General features: G+C 51.2%; 1 protein-coding gene across 1 annotated transcript in view; it reads left to right on the forward strand.

Annotated features, from left to right (window-relative positions):
• Window positions 1-2,654: 2,654 nt before the first annotated feature.
• EPHB3 (EPH receptor B3) overlaps window positions 2,655-21,981 on the forward strand; it is a 164,664-nt gene continuing 145,337 nt past the window's right edge. Inside the window, exons 1-3 of the mRNA XM_060242718.1 lie at window positions 2,655-2,670; window positions 4,185-4,690; window positions 4,815-5,031. Coding sequence (XP_060098701.1) covers window positions 2,655-2,670; window positions 4,185-4,690; window positions 4,815-5,031 — 739 coding nt within the window. The remainder of the gene's footprint in view (window positions 2,671-4,184; window positions 4,691-4,814; window positions 5,032-21,981) is intronic.

Consider the following 21,981-nt stretch of genomic DNA (forward strand, 5'->3'; position numbering starts at 1 on the left):
CATTTTGAGCCAATTTGGTGTAGTGGTTAAGTGTGCAGACTCTTATCTGGGAGAACCGGGTTTGATTCCCCACTCCTCCACTTGCAGCTGCTGGAATGGCCTGGGGTCAGCCATAACTCTCTCAGAGGTTGTCCCTGAAAGGGCAGCTGCTGTGAGAGTCCTATCAGCCTCACAGGGTGTCTGTTGTGGGCAGGCCCTGCGCTAGGGGTTCAGGCGCCCCTAGCCCGAGGCCTGTTCCCCTGCCCCCCATCTGTCTTCTTGTGCGTGCTTTGCGTGTGTGGCTTGATGACGTCACCAGAAATGACGTCATCAGGCTGTGCACACTTTGCACGAGTGCTCTGTCCGGCCTTCCCAGCTGGTTCCCTTTGAAGCAGGGGAGGGCTGGGCTGAGCACTTGTGCAAAGCGCACGCAGCCTGATGACATCAGTTCCAGTGACGTCATCAAGCCAGCCTGAGCGCTTGGGGGAAGGCCAGCCTGAGCGCTAGCGGGAAGTGTCATTGGTCGCTTGTGCTTCGGGCATGGGGAGGCGGGTGCCGGGACTGGGAGACGGAGGGCAGCATGTGTGGGGAGATGGAGGGCAGCAGACGCGGGGGAGGGGGGGCTTCTCATGGCGCCCCTAGGCCAAGTGGCACTCGAGGTGGCAGCCAGCTTGGTCTACTCCCACACGCCAGCCCTGGTCGTGGGGGGAGAAGATAGAGGAGATTGTAAGCTGCTCGGAGTCTCTGATTCAGAGAGAAGGGCGGGATATAAATCTGCAGTCGTCTCCTTCATTTCAAACTGGTCATTGGCTTTATTTTTCAGTATTTAGGGAGATTCATCACCTGCCTTTCAAGAGAACCATTCTTGTGATGGGAAGCAATAATTAACATTCAAAACTGGTCAGCTGGGAGCAGTGTTCCCTCTAAGCCAGGGGTGGCCAACAGTGGCTCTCTAGATGTTTTTTTTTGCCTACAGCTCCCATCAGCCCCAGCTAGCATGGCCAATGGCTGGGGCTGATGGGAGTTGTAGGCAAAAAAAAAACATCTGGCGAGCCACTGTTCCCTACCCCTCCTCTAAGCTGAGTGTGAGCTACCTTGAAGTTTTTTAGCCTCCACCTCACACATTTTTTTTTCTCAGCTCAGGAAAGATGGCCCCAGAGCAGTGTTCCCTCTAAGCTGAGTTAGTGTGAACTGGCTCACAGTTTTTTAGCCTCTGGCTCACACATTTTTGTCTTAGCTCAGGAAAAATGGTCCCAGAGCAAACTAATTATGCAGTCGCTCAGAACTTGAGTGCCAGCAGCTCACAAAAGTCGAATTTTTGCTCCCAAGACTCGGCAGCTTAGAGGGAACATTGCCCCAGAGCAAGCTAATTTATGCAGGAGCCAAATTGCTCGCTAACAACTTTAATGCCAATAGGTCAGGGAGTAGAATCTTTGCTCACGAGACTCCACAGCTTAGAGGGAGCATTGGTTGGGATAGCATTTAGGACTAAGCGGACCCGGGTTCATATCTCCATTCTGGCATGAAGGACACTGGGTAATCCAGGCCTTGTCATTCGATCTCCGGCTATCCCGCTTCACAGGACTGTCGTGAGAATTACAACGGAGGAGGCGGGAACCGTCTAAGCCGCCGTGAGTGCTTCAAAGGAAGGGAGGGGAAAAAACATGGCCCACAAATAGCTGCGGCAAAACAAGGATGAGCAAAAGCTAACTGTGGCCCATCGCCGAAAGCCAGTGTGCTGCTGCGATTCAGAGTGCAGGACTACTATCGGGGAGAGCCGAGTTCAAATCCCCACTTATGCCATGGAAATCCAATTTGGCATTCCCAGAAGGCCGGTGCCCAAGGTGATCACCTAGTTTCCTAGTGGTAGAGCTGGCGCTGGCTGGACAGACGCCCCTCCCCACTCCTGAAGCGGCAAAGGTTGTTGGAATCTGGGGAGGGGGATTTGCCTGGTTGACACTTCGGCTTCTAGCCAGCTCCACAAGCTTGAGATAAAGATACCCGGGGGGGAAGCTGCCCCGAGACAGTTACGTGCAACAGTAGTAGTAATAATAATAATAATAATAATAATAATAATAAAATTTATTTATATCCCGCCCTCCCCGCCTAGGCAGGCTCAGGCCAGCTAACAACATACTCATACAATAGTTATACAAAAACTTTAAAACCAACATTCTCTTAAAACCATTCTAATTCACATTTAACGTAATTTAACATAATTTAACAGTGACAGTGGTATTCCTGGTGCTATTCTGTCAGCATAATGGCGAAGATCACTGAGGCAGAAGTCACTTAGGCGGATCCATCAGTTCAGCGATCCTTAATCAGCGGTCCGCAAAGGCCAACCTAAAAAGGATGGTCTTGCAGGCCCTGCGGAATTGGTCGAGACTTCGCAGGGCCCGCACCTCTTCCGGGAGCTGGTTCCATAGGCATGGAGCTGCAATGGAGAAGGCCCGTGTGTGGGTGCTCTGCAATTTCGCCTCCTTTGGCCCGGGGATAGTCAGCTTGTTCTTCCCTGCTGACCTCAGTGCTCTCTGGGGCTCGTATGGGGAAGGACGGTCCCTCAGGTAGGCAGGTCCTTGACCATATAGTTACATCTGCTCACAGATTGAGTGCAATTTATGACACACGGGCTGACCTCCACAGGAGGCTGAGAGAGGCCAGCTACCAGAGATATGATTGACACTTCAGGTGAGGTCAGTCCTTGCTTGCTGGTCAGAAGAGCACCTTCGATAGCGGGCGGAGGTTACCAGCATCGAGGCACTGCTGTTGAAGACGCAGCTGCGCTGGGCAGGACATATTTCTAGGATGGAAAACCACCGCCTTCCCAAGATTGCCCTGTATGGCGAACTCTCCACCGGCCATCGAAATAGAGGGGCACCAAAGAAGAGGTACAAGGACTCCTTGAAGAAATCCCTTGGCACCTGTCGCATCAACCATCACCAGTGGTCTGACCTAGCCTCAGATCGCAAAGCATGGAGGCACACCATCCACCAGGCTGTCTCTTCTTTTGAGAACGCACGCATAGCTGGTCTTGAGGACAAAAGGAGATTGAGGAAGAATCGCACTGCTACAGCACCAACCCTAAATCAGACTTTTCCCTGCAGCCACTGTGGCCGGACCTGCCTGTCCCGCATTGGTCTTGTCAGCCACCAGCGAGCCTGCAGCAGACGTGGACTATTGCACCCTTCTTAAATCTTCGTTCGCGAAGCCAAGCCGAGAGAGAGTTGGACACTCTTCACCACTACCCTGGAGATGCCAGGAATTGAACCTGGGACCTTCTGCATGCCAAGCAGATACTCTCTCACACTGAGCCACGGCCCTTTTCCTTGCTTAGATTCTTTGCTCGTCCGGACTTTGCTAGGGCTCGAAAGCACGCTGCTCCCTTGGTTCTAAAAGGGGCTCTTTGCTCTTCGGGGTGCTGGGTGAAATACCCCCCCCCCCAATGTTTCAGTGCACGCAGGGCTGGCCTGCCAATTAGAAAATTAGGCAAACTAGACAATTGTCTAGGGCGCCAGACTTCTGGGGGTGCCAAAATGGGTGACTCGGTGATGTTGTCAGTGGGAGGCAGGGCGCGGCACCAAAAGTTAGCCTTGCCTAGGGTGCCAGACGGTCTAGGACCGGCCCTGGGTGCGTGCAGCACTCGTGCACGCGCATTCCAGCTCTCCGAGCACCGTCCACATCACCCTGCAAGAGATGATCGTCGCGGGGAAGCGCTCGGGCTGCGAACACGCGAGCTTCCGTTCCTCCAGCTACGCGACCCCCTCCCCCCAAAAGGATGACCCACGACCAGACCCCTCCCCTCCGCCCCTTTTATGAATGAGGCCGAGAGGGTTGTAAACCCCCACCCCTTTAAAGGCGGGTAATTCCACTCACGGCCACTAGGTGGCGCGCTCTCCTTTCCGTCCTCCCGCTCAGCCAATGGGGGTGGGTGAGAACCGAGGAGCCGGCGACAGCACCTGGCGGGGGGGAGAGAATCGGCGCCCAGCCCCCGCCCCTTTTAATTCATCTTTCTCTTAAGCCCCTCCCCTTTCCCGGGAACTCCGCCCACCGCGGCCGAAGGGAACCCGCCACCCAATAGGCGGGAGGCTCGGCGTCGCTAGGGGCGTGCGCTCGGGCGGGCGGGGGCTGCGAGTGGGAGCCAGGTCGCCAGGGGCGGGCGTCGGAGGGTGATTGGCAGGCGGGCCCCGCCCCCCGGGTCTGAGCCGCGGCGCCCGAGCCGGAGCCCCCAGAGCTAGAGCGTGAGCGGCTGCGAGAGGAGTCCGGAGTCCGGGCTTGGGGCCGGCGAAGTCCGGGCTCGGAGGGAGGCAGGCAGGCAGGCAGGCAGGCGGCGACGGGCAGCCTCTTTGCACCGAGCTGCGAAGCGGGGAAGGGTACCCCCGATTGGAATAGCCCCCGGGGCCACCACGCACAAGGCTCCGCCAAGGATTCCCCCAAGGCAAGTGGCGGAGATCTGGCAGGGACCCAGCCCGGGGACCGCTCCGCCGAAGGCTCTCTGCAGGGACCCAGCCCGGGGCGCCGCCAAGTTCTCAGCTCTCCGGGGCTGAGCTGGAGATCAAGCCGCCGGGCCGGATCGGTGCCCGCTACTCAGCCTCGGACGGACCCCGGCATTGGAGAAGGACCGAGGAGCTCCGATCCTTGTAAAAGCCGCCCGGGAGGGCTGGGCGCCGTCGAGGGAGCGCTTGGCCGGGAGGAGAGAGACTCGGAGCCCGTCTGCGGGGCTCGCTCGTCCGGCCGCTTTGGAAGGGGAGGGCGGGGAGGGGGGGTGTTCTGATCTTTCCCCGGCTCCCTCCTGCCTTCGCCGGACGCCTCGCCTCCGATCTCCCCGGATCTAGAAGCAGAGGCGAGAGTCGAATCGGGGTTGTTTTGCCAGCCCGCCCGAGGGCCTCGATCCGTCCGCTCCGACCGCCGAGCCTGCCCGGGGATCGATCGCGGAGCCGCCCCGTCGGGCTCCGGGGGCCCCCCCCGCCATGGCCGCAGCCCGCCCGGGGGCGCTCCCGCTGCTGCTGCTGCTGTTTTTCGGGCTGCCGGGCGGCTGCCGCGCTTTGGAAGGTGAGACTGGCCGGCGGCCGCGGGGAAGGGAGAGAGGAGCCGCCCAGGACCCCGCGAGGGCGCCCGGGCTGGGTTGGGGAGGGAAGCCGGGGCGGTGGGGCGCCGCGCTCCGGAGAGGCGCAGGTACTTGCGGATTTCCTTTGGAAGTAAGTCCTTCTCCTGAGTAGACAGAGGCACCATCGGGGAGACTTACTTCCGAGTAAACAGAGGCACCGTCGGGGGACTTACTTCCGAGTAGACAGGCACCGTTGGGGGGGCTTACGTCCGAGTAGACAGAGGCACCGTCCGGGGGGGGGCTTACTTCCGAGTAGACAGGCACCGTCGGGGGGACTTACGTCCGAGTAGACAGAGGCACCACCAACTGTCGCTCCGCCCCCCCCCCCCATCTCTTCACCACCCCTAGATCTCTTTCTCTGTTTCTCTCCCATCACTATCCTGGGACTAAAGACCCCCTCCAAAGGTATCCCCCCCTCCGGGACCCGCATGCCTACCGTAGAAGCTCCCTACGACTTCCATTGTCTGGGAGAATCTGTTGTCCCCATCTTTTGGAGAGGGATGCCGTCCCCCTCCAGCCCCCACCCATCCATGCCTCCTATCGGAGCATTTCCCCCCCCCCCCTGCTCTTTTGAACTTGGGGGCCTGGTAACTTCAGGGCCAGCCTTAGGCTGTCTGGCACACCAGGCAAGGCTAACTTCTGCCCCCCCCCTGCACTGATAACATCACCAAGTCACACGGGGGGGGGCACCCAATTTGGTACCCCCTGAACGCTGCCACCCTAGTCAGTCACCTAGTTGACCTAGTGGCAAAACTGGCCCTGGGTAACTTACCTTGCCGCCCCCTTCCTAGGACTCTAGAGCTCCCAATCAAATGCCCCCCCCCCCCCTTGGCCTTTTGGCTTTCCCTGGGGAATTCCCACTGGTTGTTCCCGGGCTTCCCCATCCCTCCTCCTCTCTGCAGAATGACTTTTGTGTTGGGCTCTCAGCCCTAGATAATGTCCCCCTTGGGGGAAACTCCGGAATAATTTGGTCGGCTCGGGCAAGGGGACGGGGCGTTCCGTGTGGCAGGTGAAAGGTGCGGTCCCTGAGGCCCCTGTAAGTCACCTCTGGCAAAAGTGGAACTTGAGTTGAGACCTCTGTCGCGAGACGTGGGGCTGCTTGGTTTGTTAAGCAGCTAGTCGGCTTTGCAAAAAGGCACGGAGATTGAGGCCCTGTAACTCCGGTGTGCGTTAGCTAAGTCAGGTGGTGGTGAAATTGTAGCTTTTGGACTTCAAAATCAACTTTGTTAGGATGCGGAGCAGATGCTGTCTTGAAGGGTACGATGGGCACCGATGCTCCTGGGAAGATGATACAGGAGATTGGAGTGATCCTAAGAAAATCTATTCTTTGGTGGAGCTTACTTCCAGGAAAGAGTCTTTAGACTAGTGCTGGAAATCACCTTCTTCGTGAAGGGATGCTGGTCGGAGCATAGGGCACGACAAACCCTTTTGCACGGTGGAAGTTCAGGTTTTGTCAGTGCGGCGTGAGGACTGCCTGAGTGTTGTGGCTCAGCATCTTGTGCGCATCCAGGCACAAAACAATGCACCTCTGTTGAAGTCTCCCTTTCTCAGCCCCGGAAGGTGTAGCCGAATCTCTCTCGGTGCGGCCAGGCCTCAGTTTCTTTTCCCCGTCCTTAATTTTGAAAGCCAGCAATTATTTTCTCCCGTTTTCCCTGCAAATGTCAGTACAGTAGGCAGCAATCTGTTGTCAAGGTTTGGGTGGACAGCTCTGGGAACCTTCTGATTCACAGGCCGACAAGGACAGAGCTTGTAAGTAGCAGTGCTGCACGGAACGATTCCAGAAACAACAGGAGCGCAATACCTTTCTTTCGGGGCCAACCAAAATATCGCAGGCCTAAAGGAAAGAGTAACGGAGAGGGTGCGGGTCTATTTGAAATGTTGGGAGACGTTTTCCCTGCATGTTTCCCTCTTTCTCGGCTCGCAGAAACCTTGAAAGCGGGACTGAATATTCAGAAAAGAGATCCGTTTCGGCTTCCAGCAACTGGGCCTGTTTTGCAACCCGGATCTTAAAACCTTCAGACAAGGGAGAACAGAACTCAAAGGCATGTTTTCAAGGGGGTTGAGAAGTTGGAACGCTTGAGTGTATCTTCGGCGAAGGACATTTTGATGCATTTTAGGAAGTACTCTTTCTGCTGTTTTATTAAAGATATAACCTGGGCATTTTGGAACTGGCGGCGGGAGGCAGGGCTAGCAAATAGAAGAACAGAAAGGCAAAGGATCAGAGAATTCCCTAAAACGCGTCGCTGAAAATAGTGGTAACTGATGTTCCGTTCTAAGCTGCGGAGTCTTGTGAGCAAAAATTTGACTTTGTGAGCCGCTGGCGTTAAAGTTGCAACGAGCTGCTGCATAAATTAGTGTAGTCTGGGCTCATCGTTCCTGAGCTAAGACAAAAATGTGTGAGCCGGAGACTACAAATCTGTGAGCTAACTCAGCTTAAAGGGAACGCTGGTCGTAACGTCAGCCAACATCTACATCCTTGCTCTAAGGTCGGTTGAAACCATGCCTTTGGATTTTTCCCTCGTTTTTTGATGCTGGCTTTGAGATTTCCTTGTCACACTCAGTTTTTTTGTAGGGGTGGTGGAGGTGTTTGACTTTCAGGGTAAAGAGAGGAGGAGGAGGGAGGAGGAAACCCCAGGCTCACTTCCACGGAGTTGTTTTGTAAGTTTAACTCATGTTTCCAGGGAAAGGCCTCCTTCCAAATTACTTTGGCTCCCTTACCGAAGTTTTCCTTCCTTTGAAGGAAGCCATCCTTCTCTGCTGCGTTGTGCATTGGGGCTGACACCCCCTCCCCATTGAAAGTCTAGCCAGGAATCCCTCCCCCTCAAATATGTGGCGGCCTGGAGAACATTTCCACTCAAGGGCTTTCGAGTATCTGTCCTGCCGATTCCTGGCGAGGGACAATTGTTTTTCCTCCCCCTCCGTCGATACAGCTGCAGTCAATCCAGGTGCATGTGTGAGGAGAGCCGTTGTCCTGTCCTGGCGATAAAAGGAATCCAAAGCTGCCCGGGAACACGGAGGAGGGCCCAGAATTTGGCCAAACCCCCCAAAGTTTATTGATTCTCTCTGACCCAGAACTTGGCTAAGCTCACAAAAGTTTATTGATAACACAAGAGATCAAATGGGCCGCGCGTGCGGTTTTACGAGCTGCTTCTGCCGTCCTCTGGCTCTCATCGATGGCTTCCTTGATGTGCTTTGCGGGTCGTAAAATCACAGAGTTGGAAGGGAACCCCCAGGGTCATCTAGTCCAGCCCCCGTGTTCCGTAGCTTGAGGATTCCCCCCTTCCCCTTCATGTCCTGAGTTTCAGGAAATGGTAATTGTAAACCCTGGATGCTTACATCTGATCTTGCTGTTCTGTAACAGTGGTGACACATTGCCTGCGTGAGATCAATCGAGATGGGTAGTCCTGTTAGTCTGTCTGCAGCACTAGAAAAGAGCAAACGTCCAGGAGCACCTTAAAGACGGGCAAAATTTGTGGCTGGGCATGAGCGTTCGTGAGTCATTCCGCACTTCTTTGACTCCTCATTTCTTTGGATTCAGCTAGAACACGAGTCCATCTGTCGGTTTGTGAGTCCGTCACGAAAGCTCCTGCCCTGTCGCAAATGTTGTTAGTCTTTAAGGTGCCACTGGACTCTTGCTGCTTTCTCTGGTTAGGTTAGAGCAGGGGGGGCCAAACCGTGGCTCAGGAGCCACATGTGGCTCTTTCACATGCATTGTGTGGCTCTTGAAGCCACCACCGCCCCGTTGGCTGGCTTGAAGACAATTGTCTCTTTAAATCACTTCTCCAAACCAAGCCAACTGGCGGCTTGGAGAATGCATTGGAGGTTGCTTTCTTTCCACCTCTCCCTCCCTTTCTTTCCCCATCTTCCTTCTTTTCTTCCTTCCCTAACATCTGACGTCCATGTCTTGTGGCTCTCAAACACCTGATGTTTATTCTCTGTGGCTCTTACATTAAGCAAGTTTGACCACCCCTGGGTTAGAGACTTGTGAGATGTGGTTCTTAACCCAGGGGATCGAGGCCTAAAGAGCCTGTGGGACAATATGGGCAGGGTTTTTTTTTTACAGGAACGGAAACACTTGCTGTTTTCCCTGTGTATACAAGTGTGAGGACGAGGACGGGGTCAGGGAGCACACAGGCTCTGTAAGGAACAGGTCACATCTCAGTTGTAGATCACCTCTTCACCAGGGCTCCCACTGTGACGTGCAGGTTGGAGGTCTGGGACTCTGTGTGGAGGGCAGGAGATCCGGCAGCCAGGTCTGTTGTCTAGTTCCAGCTGGAATCCATGTACGTGGCTGGTAATGTCCGAGAAGCTGATTGATAGCGCACACTGCATATGCTGTGATTTGATGCTGTGAGTCTGGGTTCCTTCGACCCTCAATCAGCGGGAATTGGCTTCTCGGTGGAGTTTCTCCCCCCCCCCCTTCTTTTCTCAAAGAGAGATACGGACTTTATTATGATTTCTTCTCAAGCGACTTGCTTCCCGACGCAGGCGTGGAATGGAACCTTCGAGGAGTCCCTGTAAATCTGGCGTAGTGCTAATAATAAATCCGGAACGGCCATAAATCTGTGCCTGCGTGCTCTCTGGAAACCGCAGCTGCTCCTCACCAGGGACCCTGCCACCTCTTCCTGCCCCCGCCAGGTCAGAAGGCCTGAACTCTGTAACTCCCGGCGAGTTTTGTTACCTTCGTGCTCCAACCAGAGAGGTGGGGAGCTTGCAGGTCACTTGTGCATGAGCGTATAGCTTTGTCTGGCATCCTCTTTCTTAAAACTTGCAACAGGACTCCATTGTATAGTGCACCTTTCCCCCCTTGGTTTGACCCAAGAGGGAGTGTGGAGAGTCCAGTTTCTTTTCCGGGAGTTCAAGGCAGCGGGTGTGGGAAGGGGGAGATAGCAAGGGGCTGAGAGGAGAGCTGCATTCAGTAGAAACTCAGTAAGGGCTTTGTACGGCTGGGAAGAAAATGGTTTCTCTCCCCCCCCCCCCCGAAATCTGTGTAAGCGTGCTGGGCCTGTTTGAAGTTACAATGTGTTTTTCTTCTCCGGTCGAGCAGTGCCTTGGCCTGCCGGAGAAGGAATGCTCTGGCCCAGAAGCGACTTTGGTGGCTTTCTCTGGCAGAGGGTTTTGCGTAGGACGCGGGGTGGGGGGTGAGCTTGGCTGGGGAGTGGAGGGGCCCCCCGGGAATGCACTTCCCAGCTTGGCCCAAGAGCTCCGACTGAACGGGGGCTCGCTCTCGGTTTCCGTCTGGCCCAGACGCGAGCCTCTGTTTGTTTGCTGGCACAGTCTTTGGAAGGCAAAGCTTGAGAGAGAGAGGGGTAATGATACAGTATTCATTTGTAAACACATTTTTCTGTTGCTTTTTGGGTTCTTACGCAGCTTCCGCTTGCCCCTTTGTCTGGGGCTGAGGATTTGGGAAGGAATTAATGTTGAGGAGCAAAGGCACAGCTAACCCACTTGCGGCTCTGGGGAGAGGCCGTGGCTTAGCTGTGAGGCCTCCGCTTTGCACGAGGAAGGTCCAGGTTCAATCCCCGGCATCTGCAGTAATGGAGACCAGGTAGGGAGTGATGGGAAAGACCTCAGCCTGAGACCCAGGAGAGCTGCTGCCAGTCTGAGTAGACAATACTAACTTTTTGAGGGAACAAAGGTCTGATTCAGTAAAAGGCAGCTCCGGGTCTCCATAGGCTGAGTTTTGTGGTGCACAGGGGAATTGGGGTGCATGTCAAAAGATGCACAAGCTCTGGGAAGGAACAGGCAAGGAAGGTCCGTTTTTGCGTTTGATACCGGGAGGTGTATGTGTTCCTTTGTCCAAGTTCACCTGCTGGGCTGGGTCTCAGAGCTCTTGGGCCAGGTGAAACACTTCCGATAGCATTTAGCCCTCTTTTCTGAGCAGAGAGGTGTTCTCTGTTCCCACGGGCGAGTTAATCAATAACTTTCTTTGCTGGGTGTCGGGAGGAGGAGATTCAGAAAGCTTGGATGATAGGAGTTTTGGTCTGGGGCCCAACCTGGGAGGAGGCATGGGTGGGGAGGGCATGATATAAATCGAATAAAATGAAATGAAATTAAAGTGGCCACACAGAGCCTAAAACCCAGGGCTTTTTTTTTTTTTTGTAGCAGGAACTCCTTTGCATATTAGGCCATAACACCCCTGATGTAGCCAGTCTTCCTGGAGTTTACAGTAGGCCCTGTAAGAAGAGCTCTGTAAGCTCTTGGAGGACTGGCTACATCAGAGGTGTGTGGCCTAATGTGCAGAGGAGTTCCTGCTACAAAAAAAAAGCCCTGCTTAAACCCTCTTTAACGGAATTAAAGCAACACATTCACCGCTAAACCATGACGCTGTTTGATGACTGAATGTTCCTTTACGACCGTTCAGTTTTTGTGGGGCACAGGCCTTCTAAGGAAGATACTGAGGTTTATTTATCTGTGGGTTCCAGCTTCCAGGTGAAATTCTGTATTTAGCAGCCAAGAAAAGGGCTACTTTATTCATTAAAACTTTCATTAAAAAAAAAAAAGATTTGATCTTTCTGCTCTTCAGGAGCACACAGGAGGAAAAATTACCCAATACTCACAGCCAGTTTCGGTGACGTGTGATTAAATAGGTGAACCCACCCCTGGTTTCCAGATACATATTTGTGGGTGATAGAGGATTCTAATCTGTGAAGTTTTCCTGTCGGTACAGAACGGCGGTGAAAAGTGGGATTGTTCCGGATTAATCTAAAGTAACGTTGTGCGGGTTCGTGCTTCAGAGAGTCATTTTACCGCTCTCAAGTTCTGCTGGGACTTGAAAGAGGGGTGGGTACATGAAGGAAGCTGGGCGCTGTTCTAATGCTACATTTGAGCTCTCGGAAAGACGGGTGGAATTGTAGAACAGGTTAATATCTGTAATATTAAACTCCCTCAGTGTCCAGCTCGTGTCTCTCTCTCTCTCTGTGTTTGTATGGATATTTATAGCACATTTGATACTGTGTAATATACATGACATGGCTCGTCGGATATAGCCCTTCCTCTCCCCCACCCCGCATTTCATCTCTGCTGTCAGGTATTTTCCTGACAGAGAGATTTGCTTTCTTTTTAATTACAGTTCAGTGAACTGTCTCCTCTCTCCACGGGGATCTTCGGCCTGCTGTTCTGTTGATGCTTTAGGAGAAGGCCGAGAGAAATCTGGTCACAGAACTCTGGGAGCCATGGCCAGGCTCATTAAATCTCCCGTTCCTCGCAAGCCGGCTGATCCGTGCGGGCGAAAAAGGAAGGCTGCTCCTTTGTGCCCAGAAAAGCGGTTGGCTAATTGGCGGTGAGGGCAAAAACTTGGAAGTCGGCTTTGCATGAGCTTTGGAGATTCCTCCCCCCCCCCCTCCTTCCAGTGGTATCTCTGTATTTTCTCCCTCTCATCTTTTTTATTCCCCTCCAGTGCCTAACAGAGCTTTATCTTAAGTTAACACATGCAAACTCTGTGCTCTCGGGAACACTGGCTTGGATCCTTTTTTGTAGAGCCAACGCTTCCTCGTAGATCCTGTGTTTCTCCTTGTGCCTTGAAAGAAGGACTTTGGTTTGTTCTTCCTCGGCGGTTCTTGCCTGTTCTATTTCTCTTTTTCCCCATTGTTTTTTTGGGTTATAAACCAAAGTATGACACATTGGGTGAAATATTTGGGGCAACCAGTCGGCTGCATTTTTCTTTCCATGGGCCGGTTTTGGTTGTTGCCATTGCTGGCGGCTGGGTCCTCAGGAGTTTTTAATTAAACCTCCCGAGGAATCTGAATCACAGACTCTGGTGCTGTTTGGTGTGTGTTTTCTTTCCTTGCTACCCCCCCCCCCCGCCCCGCGCTTCTGAATTACGACTGTGCCTGTTATGCTGACTCAAACTGGTTGGTCTGGATTAAGTGTCTCCTCCTTTTGGTTCCAAGCATGTGAGGAGCGAGAAGCAGGTGTTTTATACGCATGTGCAGGCAGCCGGCCTCTCTGCTGTTGGGAGCATGGGGGATAGAATGTTCTAGAACCAGTTCACATCTCCCTCTTCGCTGTTCTGAGTTTGGGGCTCTCGTCAGCTTTGTCAAATAGGCCAGTAGTAGGCTCAACAGCACACGTTTTCACATGAAGGCTCTGAGCCAAGCTGTTCTTTCAACAAAATGGAGGTTGTGATTCTTAACCAGAACTCCTTGTGTTTTCCTTATGTGACGTTTGAATTCTCCAGACCATCTAGGTGAGTGAATGAGACTTCATCTCGGGTGGAAGTGGTCAGGGCTTTCTTTCTTTTTATAGTAGGAGTTCCTTTGCATGTTAGGCCAAACACCCCTGGTGTAGCCAATCCTCCTGGAGCTTACAGTAGGCCCTGTATGAAGAGCTCTGTCAGGAATTCTAGCAGGACCTCCTTTGCATATTAGGCCACACACCCCTGATGTAGCCAATCCTCCTGGAGCTTACAGTAGGCCCTGTATGAAGAGCCCTATAAGGAATTCTAGCAGGACCTCCTTTGCATATTAGGCCACACACCCCTGCTGTAGCCAATCCTCCTGGAGCTTACAGTAGGCCCTGTATGAAGAGCTCTGTCAGGAATTCTAGCAGGACCTCCTTTGCATATTAGGCCACACACCCCTGATGTAGCCAATCCTCCTGGAGCTTACAGTAGGCCCTGTATGAAGAGCCCTATAAGCTCTTAGAGGATTGGCTACATCAGGGGTGTGTGGTCTAATATGCAAAGGAGTTCTTGCTTTAAAAAAAAAGCCCTGGAAGTGGTTATCTCTCATTAGCACTTTGTGTTTAATGGTGAAGCTGTTGTGAGGAGAAGTAGCATTTGGGAGTTGTTTGCCCTTCCACAAGGGCTTTCTGAGCCTGGACCAGACATTGACTATCATTCTAACCTACCTCACAGTGTTGTTGTGAAACTGACATGAAGAATGGAGAACGGCATGCTTGAGTACCTTAGAGGAAGGGCAGGGCAAAAATGTACCAGATAGACGGATGTAATCTGTTTCCTCATTAAAGTTGCATCTTGGGAACAGCCACTGAGTCCATTTGGCATCTTTAGACACTGTAGATCAGGGGTCTCCAACCCCTGGACTGTGGACTGGTACCAGTCCGTGGCCTGTTAGCAACCGGGCCGTGAGTTGTATAATTATTTCATTATATATAACAACGTAGTAATAGTAATAATAATAAGAAGACGACAACGACATTGGATTTATATCCCGCTCTCCACTCCAAATTTCAGAGTCTCAGAGAGACTCACAATCTCCTTTGCCTTCCTCCCCCACAACAGAAACCCTGTAAGGCAGATGGGGCTTAGATAGCTCTCCCAAAAGCTGCCCTTTCAAGGACAACTCTGCGAGAGCTATGGCTAACCCAAGGCCATTCCAGCAGCTGCAAGTGGAGGAGTGGGGAATCAAACCCGGTTCTCCCAGATAAGAGTCCGCACACTTAACCACCACACCAAACTAATAGAAATAAAGTGTACAATTGTATCATCCTGAAACCATCGCCTTCTTCCCTCCCGGTCCGTGGAAAAATTGTCTTCCACGATACCAGTCCCTGGTGCGATAAAGGTTGATGACCACTGCTGTAGATGAATGGTGGCATTTCTGAGCATGTGCAGAACAGCCACAGTGTCTAAAACGGATCACTTAATTTGCAGCAGAAGGACCTTACAGAATTGTCGCACAAGAGTTCTGGAGTGCGGCCATGTTGACGGAACAAATGGAATTGTCTCCTGCTGAACGGCCTTCCCAGCGGTGGCCTGGTTAAGGTTGCAGGTCATTATTCACATGGAGAGTACTGATGACTGACTGCACATACTTCTCGGGGGACTTTGGCTCCAGTGTGTGTGTCCCCCAACTCCTATTGGACCACAGCCTCCTTTCTCTGAAATCTGTCAGCTGAAACAGTAACTATGGAATTGGGGCCGAACGGGCCCTGCTTGAAGTTTGTCTCTAGGTTCTGCTGGGGGGAAAAATAATTTTGGGAGTGCGAGGGTGTGTGTGTCTGTGTGTGCGTATCTGTCTGTCTGTAAAAGACGAGGGGATCTCCGTTTTTGTGCTGAGCTTAGATGACAAGCCAAATGCAAATCTGTTCAGCCTGCTTGAAAAAGACCTCTTTGAATAATGTTTTTGGAATGGGTCAGATTCCTGATGCGGACGTACTTGTACAACTTCCCTTACAGTTCTGCGGAGTTCTGGCCTCGTAACCGTTGCTGGCACCTCAGACCTTGGCTCGCTCCTTTGTTAACTGCTGAATGCAGTGCCTTTTCCCGCAGTGGAAAGAACAAGATTGTCCAGTAGCACCTTTAAAAGGAACAAAATTTGTGGCAGGGAAGGAGCATTTGTGAGTCACTGCAGTTTGTGAACTCATGATCCTGCCACAAATGTTGCTAGTCTTTTAAGTTGCTACTGGATTTGTGCTGTTTTTTTTATTGCTGGAGACAGACTAACATGGCGACCTATCTTCTTATCTTCTTCTTTTCCCACAGCAGATAGATGGAGTTCTGCTGTTGGCTGTTGATGGGGCATAATCTTACATGCTAATATGAAATGTGCGTATGGCTTTTTGGAGCAGGAATGCACAGGAACTCAGTTCCGGCTGGCTTGGTATGAGGGGGTGTGGCCTAATATGCAAACGAGTTTCTGCTGGGCATTTTCTACCAAAAAAGCCCTGTGTGAAACAATGGTGACGTCAGGGGGGGTGGCTTAATATGCAAATGAGTTCCTGCTGGATGTTTTCTACAGAAAAGCTCTGTGTGTGTATACATGCATGCATAGAGAGAGAGATATATCTCCGTTTGTATTTATCTTGCATTTCAGATACTTGCCTTTGGAAAAGGGAAGGGGAGGGAAAGATTTGAAGAACTGGAATAGAATTTTTCATCTAGGGGAAATGGTTGGTGGAGTTAATTGTCGTACTGGATTCTGTCACCTGAAAATACAGCTTGGGCTGCATCTTGTGTTTGGGGCCTTTCTGTGTGGGGGAGCCCTCTGTCTGCTATTTTTTCCTTTCCGTGTTTCTAGGAACTCGCATGTTCCTAAACACCTGTTTCCCCAGCCCCCAACTTGGAATGAGAAAAATCAGAAACACGTAAGAAGTTAGGCTTGGTTGGTAATCAACAGACGTGTCGGGGCGATGGTTTTCCGCCCCCCCCCCCCCTGAAAGAAATATGATTGACACCAAAGAGGCCTCACAGAGATGTTTACACCTCTAAGCGGCCCTTTCCATCCCGCTCGCTCTCTACAAAGATGGCTGACAAGGCCCTTCGGCCCTTAGTCTCTTCACGAAACTTTGTTCAGTGCGGTATGGGAGGCCAAGCAGCTGTTTTGGCATTTCCTCAGGCGGGTTTTGCGAGCGTAATTCATGCTAGTTTAAGGCTGGAGAGGCTTCCTCATGTCTCGGGCCCCTCTTCCATCATTGTCGCTTTCCTTTGCTTGTCCGGCTGCCGGAGAGAGAACCCATGTTGGGGATCCTTTGGCAGGCAGGACCGGAGGTGGTAGTGCTGGTGCCGTTCTGTTTTGCACACACCAGCGGCGTGGAATCTGTGCCCCCCGCCCTTCTCCCCCTATTAATGAGAAAAATGTGTAGAGTTTGACCAATTGCCAGGGATAGATTTATTCTAGTTCCCCAGAAATTAAACTGAAAACGAAGAATTGGTGGTGGGGGTGGGGAGAGAGACGGCCAGACCTGGCACTCTTTTCCCCCCCTTGCCCCCCAACTCTGTGCTTGTTTTAACTTCGGAAGAATCTGTGTTTGGGGTGGGGGAGGATATTTAGGTTTAAACAGTTCCAGATGGGTTTAGCGTTCGCACGTTGGGAGGAAGTGAACAGAGAGCCGCGCGCGGAGATTTGGGTAACTGCCCCAGGCATGAGACGGGAGGGGAGTTTTGGCAAAACGGTTTCCAGTTGGCATGCTTGCCAGTTCGTTGCTGACTCCCCAAATCTCTCTTTCTGCGGGGTGAGCATAAACAGTGCAGTCCTAAGAAGGAAGTTGCAAGAGGACATACGTCTTCCTAAGGAATTTGGCTGGGGTGTCTGAGAAGAGAGCTTTCGACAGCTCAGGCCCCAAAAACCTTGTTCGTCTCTGGACTCGAATCTGGGTCATTTGCTGAAGCCCAACATAGCTACCCTCTGAAACAGAGCCATTCAAAGAGCAAGTCCTGTTGAATAAACCAGTACAGAACTACTTAGGATTGTCTTCCAGGTTTCCTAGCACGGTTTTCTCTTGTCCTTTTGGTGCTTATTTCCCAAGGAGGCCTTTATCCAGCCAACACAGACCTAGAAGATGTCTTTGGCATGCGTTTTCTTTATTTTAGTTAGCTGTTTGTACAATTTTGGAGACAACTGTTTGCCAAGGTGTTATTCGCAACTTATGCCAGTAGGTCCTGGCATGTTGGCTGCTTGTTTGCTGTCAAATCTGTGCATCTCATTGTGAGTTGTTTTGTGGAAGTTCTGTTGGTACGTGTGATTTCTCTCCTCAGCGGCAGCCATCTTGCTGCTAGGGGAAAAGCCCTCTGAGCTTGTCTTGTTGTCAAGGGGTGCCAAATATGAAAGGACGTGGCTTTTACACTTGAACTGCTGAATTATTGCCAGAGTCACGTGTTCGTTCGGTCACAATGAAGGGGACTTCTGTTCTTAGAAAGCAGAACGAGGGAGAACTTAAGTATATGTTTTATACACCTCTCTGTGCTTGTGTGAATGATGGAGGTAGTTCACTTCCTCACAGGGCTTTTTTAATAGCAGGAACTCCTTTGCATATTAGGCCACACACCCCTGATGTAGCCAGTCCTCCCAAGAGCTTACAGTAGGCCTTGTAGGAAGAGCTCTGTAAGCTCTTGAAGGATTGGCTACATCAGGGGATGTGGCCTAATATGCAAAGGAGTTCCTGCTGTGAAAAAGCCCTGAATATATCTAATGAATTTCATCTAAGCTTCAAGCTGTAAATTAATTTATATGACCATTCTAAAACTACGCACTGTTACTTACGAAGGACGGCCCCAAGTTTTATTGTTAGGAGGGAGGGAGAGGAAGAAATTTTATATCCTTCCTTTGTACGGTTCAGAATTTTGTCAACCCTTTAGTCATGTCCCCCGTTCCTCCCTCATCTTTTGTCTTTTTTTCCCCCTGACGTGAAAAGCTTCGATGCACTTTAGTTTGCCTTGTCAGGAAGGGGTGCCAAGGCCTTGATTTATCGCTCATTTCTGCACCTATTCCAGGAATTTGAACTTGGCCGTTCTACTTCCAACCCCGGTTCTTCACTCTGCGCACTGGGTTTCGCACTGCACGTATTTCGAACCTTGTGTATTAGAGCTCAAGGCAATGTTCGTAGCATATGGAATGTGATTATCAGGGCTTTTTTGGTAGCAGGAACTCCTTTGCATATTAGGCCTCACCCCCATGATGTAGCCAGTCCTCCAAGAGCTTACGGGACTCTTCTTATAGGGCCTACTGTAAGCTCACAGGAAGAGCCTCTGTTTTGCAGGCTGAAACTCCCAGGTTCAATTCCTAGCATCTCTTTTTAAAAGGACCGGGCAGTAGGTGTTGTGAAAGACCTCTGCCTGAGACCCTGGAGAACTGCTGCTAGTCTGAGTAGATAATACTGACCTTGAGGGGCTGACTGTTTGATTCAGGTGTGTTCTGTCTGAGAACCTAAAGAGATGCTTCCAGTCAGACCTTCATAGACCAAGGACCCTGACCTGGATAGCCCAGGTTAGCTCAGCCTTGTCAGATCTCGGAAACTAAGCAGGGTCGGCCCTGTTTAATATTTGGATGGACAACCTCCAAAGAATGCCCGGAACGTGACGCAGAGGCTGGCAATGGCACACCTTCTCTGATAGGCCTCTTGCCTTAAAAACAAGGCTAGCTCGCCACCTAGTGGTGGATAATGCTAAAAGAGCTAGAGCTTCCGGCTGCTGGACAATCTTAGGTTCTCGTAGCTACCCTAAACACAATGCCATGCGATAATTAGGTAAAAGGCATCTAGCTGCGGGACTGTTCCTATCTCTGGTATGCAGCTCTTTGGGTGGTTTTGTGCTAGTCCTTCTCATTCAACCTGGCCTACCTCACAAGGTTGAAGTGAGGATAAAACGGAGGAGGGGAGGACAATGTGAGATTCTCTGAGCTCTTTGGAGGAACGGTGTGGGGGACACCACTGCACGTAACTATAAATGTCAGCTTGCATCTTGGTTGGCATGTCCAATTTCTTTTCATTTTAGGCTGGACTGAATGAACTCGCATTGCAGTCCTATGTAGAGTTCTGCCTTCCTAAACCCATTAAAATTCATGGGCTAAGAAGGGTCTAACTCTCATTAGGATTGCACTGTTAGGGGTACGGTACACCGAAAGTGGGCGTGCCACAGAGCTTTCTGGCTCATCTGGCCCCGTCTGCCTGTTCGATATGCATGCTTACAAATGCTTGCTTGTTGCAGACATGCTTTTGGTGTAGTGGTTAAGTGTGCGGACTCTTATCTGGGAGAACCGGATTTGATTCCCCACTCCTCCACTTATAGCTGCTGGAATGGCCTTGGGTCAGCCATAGCTCTCGCAGGATTTGTCCTTGAAAGGGCAGCTGCTGTGAGAGCCCTCTCAGTCCCACCCACCTCACAAGGTGTCTGTTGTGGGGGAAGAAGATACAGGAGATTGTAAGCTGCTCTGAGTCTCTGATTCAGAAAGAAGGGTGGGATATAAATCTGCAGTGGTCGTCTTTTTTTAAAATGTATGCCTTAAAAAACAACCATAATAAAATACTGTAATCACTGTTCTCTCTAAGCTGAGTTAGATGAAGAAGATGAAGATATTGGATTTCTATCCCGCCCTCCACTCTGAAGAGTCTCAGAACGGCTCACAATCTCCTTTACCTTCCTCCCCCTCAACAGACACCCTGTGAGGTGGGTGAAGCTGAGAGGGCTCTCACAGCAGCTGCCCTTTCAAGGACAACCTCTGCCAGAGCTATGGCTGACCCAAGGCCATTCCAGCAGGTGCAAGGGGAGGAGTGGGGAATCAAACCCGGTTCTCCCAGATAAGAGTCCGCACACTTAACCACTATGCCAAACTAGCTCATGTGTGAGCTAGCTCACAGTTTTTTAGCCTCTGGCTCACACATTTTTGTTTTAGCTTGCGAAAAATGGCCCCAAAGCCAACTAATTGATGCAGTAGCTCACAACTTTAATGCTAGTAGCTCACAAAGTAGAATTTCTGCTCACAAGACTCCACAGCTTAGAGGGAACATTGACTGTACTGTGCCCAAAGACACCGGCACGTCCTTCCTAAAGGAAGTTCTGTCCTGTAGAGAATGCTCAAGAATTGCTTGGAACTCAGTGCTGCCTTCATGCGCATGGAGGACTGTGTCTGTCTGGCTGTCCTTGGATATGAGTCCTGGATGAAGAGCCGCCCCTTCATCAGCATTACCAAGTTGTGTCCTGGCCCCTACGGAGATTTGCCTGATGGTCACGCTTCTCCAAACCAGTGAACTAGTATCCCTTCCAGCAGAGCTCCTGAATGATTGACCGCCGACCAGAAGTTAAAATGCAAAGGTTTATGGACTTCATTCCGGGAACAAAAATCGAATGTGGTTGTGTTGCCGAACAAGGGAGAAGAAGGTTTAGCTTTCTGAACTCTTTAGATGCAGGAAAGCCCTGGGAAGGTGGGGCTTCACATAGTTCAGGGGTGGGGAACCTGTGTCTCTCGAGGTCACTTGGTGTGGCACTCGAGGATTGCTGGGCCGAACTGAGCCATGTGGCAGCCTCTCTGTGGCCTGGCTGGCCAGCGAGGATCATGGGGCCCAGCTGCACTGTGCAGCAGCCTCCCCAGGGCCAGGCAGGGATCACAGGGCCCAGATGTACTGTGCGGCAGCCTCCCTGGGGCCTTGCTGGTCGGCCAGAATTGCTGCAGGGGCTGGAAAAGTTACTGTCGCAGTTCAGTTTGCACTTGATCATCCCAGATGGTGCGGCTTAATATGCTAATGAGTGTGACCTAATATGCTAATATTAGGGGATGTGGTCTAATATGCTAATGAGTTCCAGCTGCCCTAGGCATTTGCCTAGGGCAGTGGGCCGTGTGTGTGTGTGTGCCAGATTAGGTTCTCCCCACATGACTTCAAATAGCAAAACAATTATTTGTATTAATTTTGCTGGCCTGAATCGTTCTCCCTTGGTGGAGCACTGTTTTTTAAGTTGATAATTTTTTATGGCCCGCGAATGATGTTATAAATATCCATATGGCCCTTGGCAGAAAAAAGGTTCCCCACCCCTGGCATAGTTTTTTTATAAAGAAATGATAAGGGGAAACTTTTTTGCTTGATATCCAGAAGGGAACAAGCGCGGCAGGATCGGTAGCTTGCCTTCTTGCTTCTTGCTCTACCAGGAAGAGGCCGGGGACAAAAAAAAGATCGAGATCTCTGGATCTGAATTCCTCTTAGAGGCTTTGTTAATTTAATTCTGCTTGCTTATTAGATACGTAGTCCACCCTTTGGCCCCTAAGATGCCTGGCAGTAATTCCGACTTCCTTTTTTTAAAGTGCCGTTTAAAATAGATTTGGGGAATAGGAATAAATATTATATAATTAGCCTTCTGGAGTCTAAGGAAGTAAGTCAGGGTAGGCATGTTCTAAATAAATAATGCACATATTAACGGCAATGATCATTAGTAAGGATGGTCCTGTTTTGTACTGACTGGTTATCTGCAAAGATAGAAATAGATTAAAATGAGTCCCTCATGGCGTGCCCGCCGACACTTTTAATGGCATCCGTCGAGTGTTTTTAGGAAGTGTTTTCAGGGCCCGGTGGTGCTATTGGCCATTGGAGAGTTGATTGGCTGTGCAGATTTTTAAAAATGTTGCCGCCAAAGCAACAACATAAGGATATGCACAATATTAGTGAAGGTAAGCTGCGGCAGCCATTTTGTGGATGCCACCGTCTTGTGCAGCAGCCATTTTGTGTCT

The sequence above is a fragment of the Heteronotia binoei genome, chromosome 6 (assembly GCF_032191835.1).
Source record: "Heteronotia binoei isolate CCM8104 ecotype False Entrance Well chromosome 6, APGP_CSIRO_Hbin_v1, whole genome shotgun sequence".
Classification (NCBI taxonomy): Eukaryota; Metazoa; Chordata; class Lepidosauria; order Squamata; family Gekkonidae; genus Heteronotia; species Heteronotia binoei.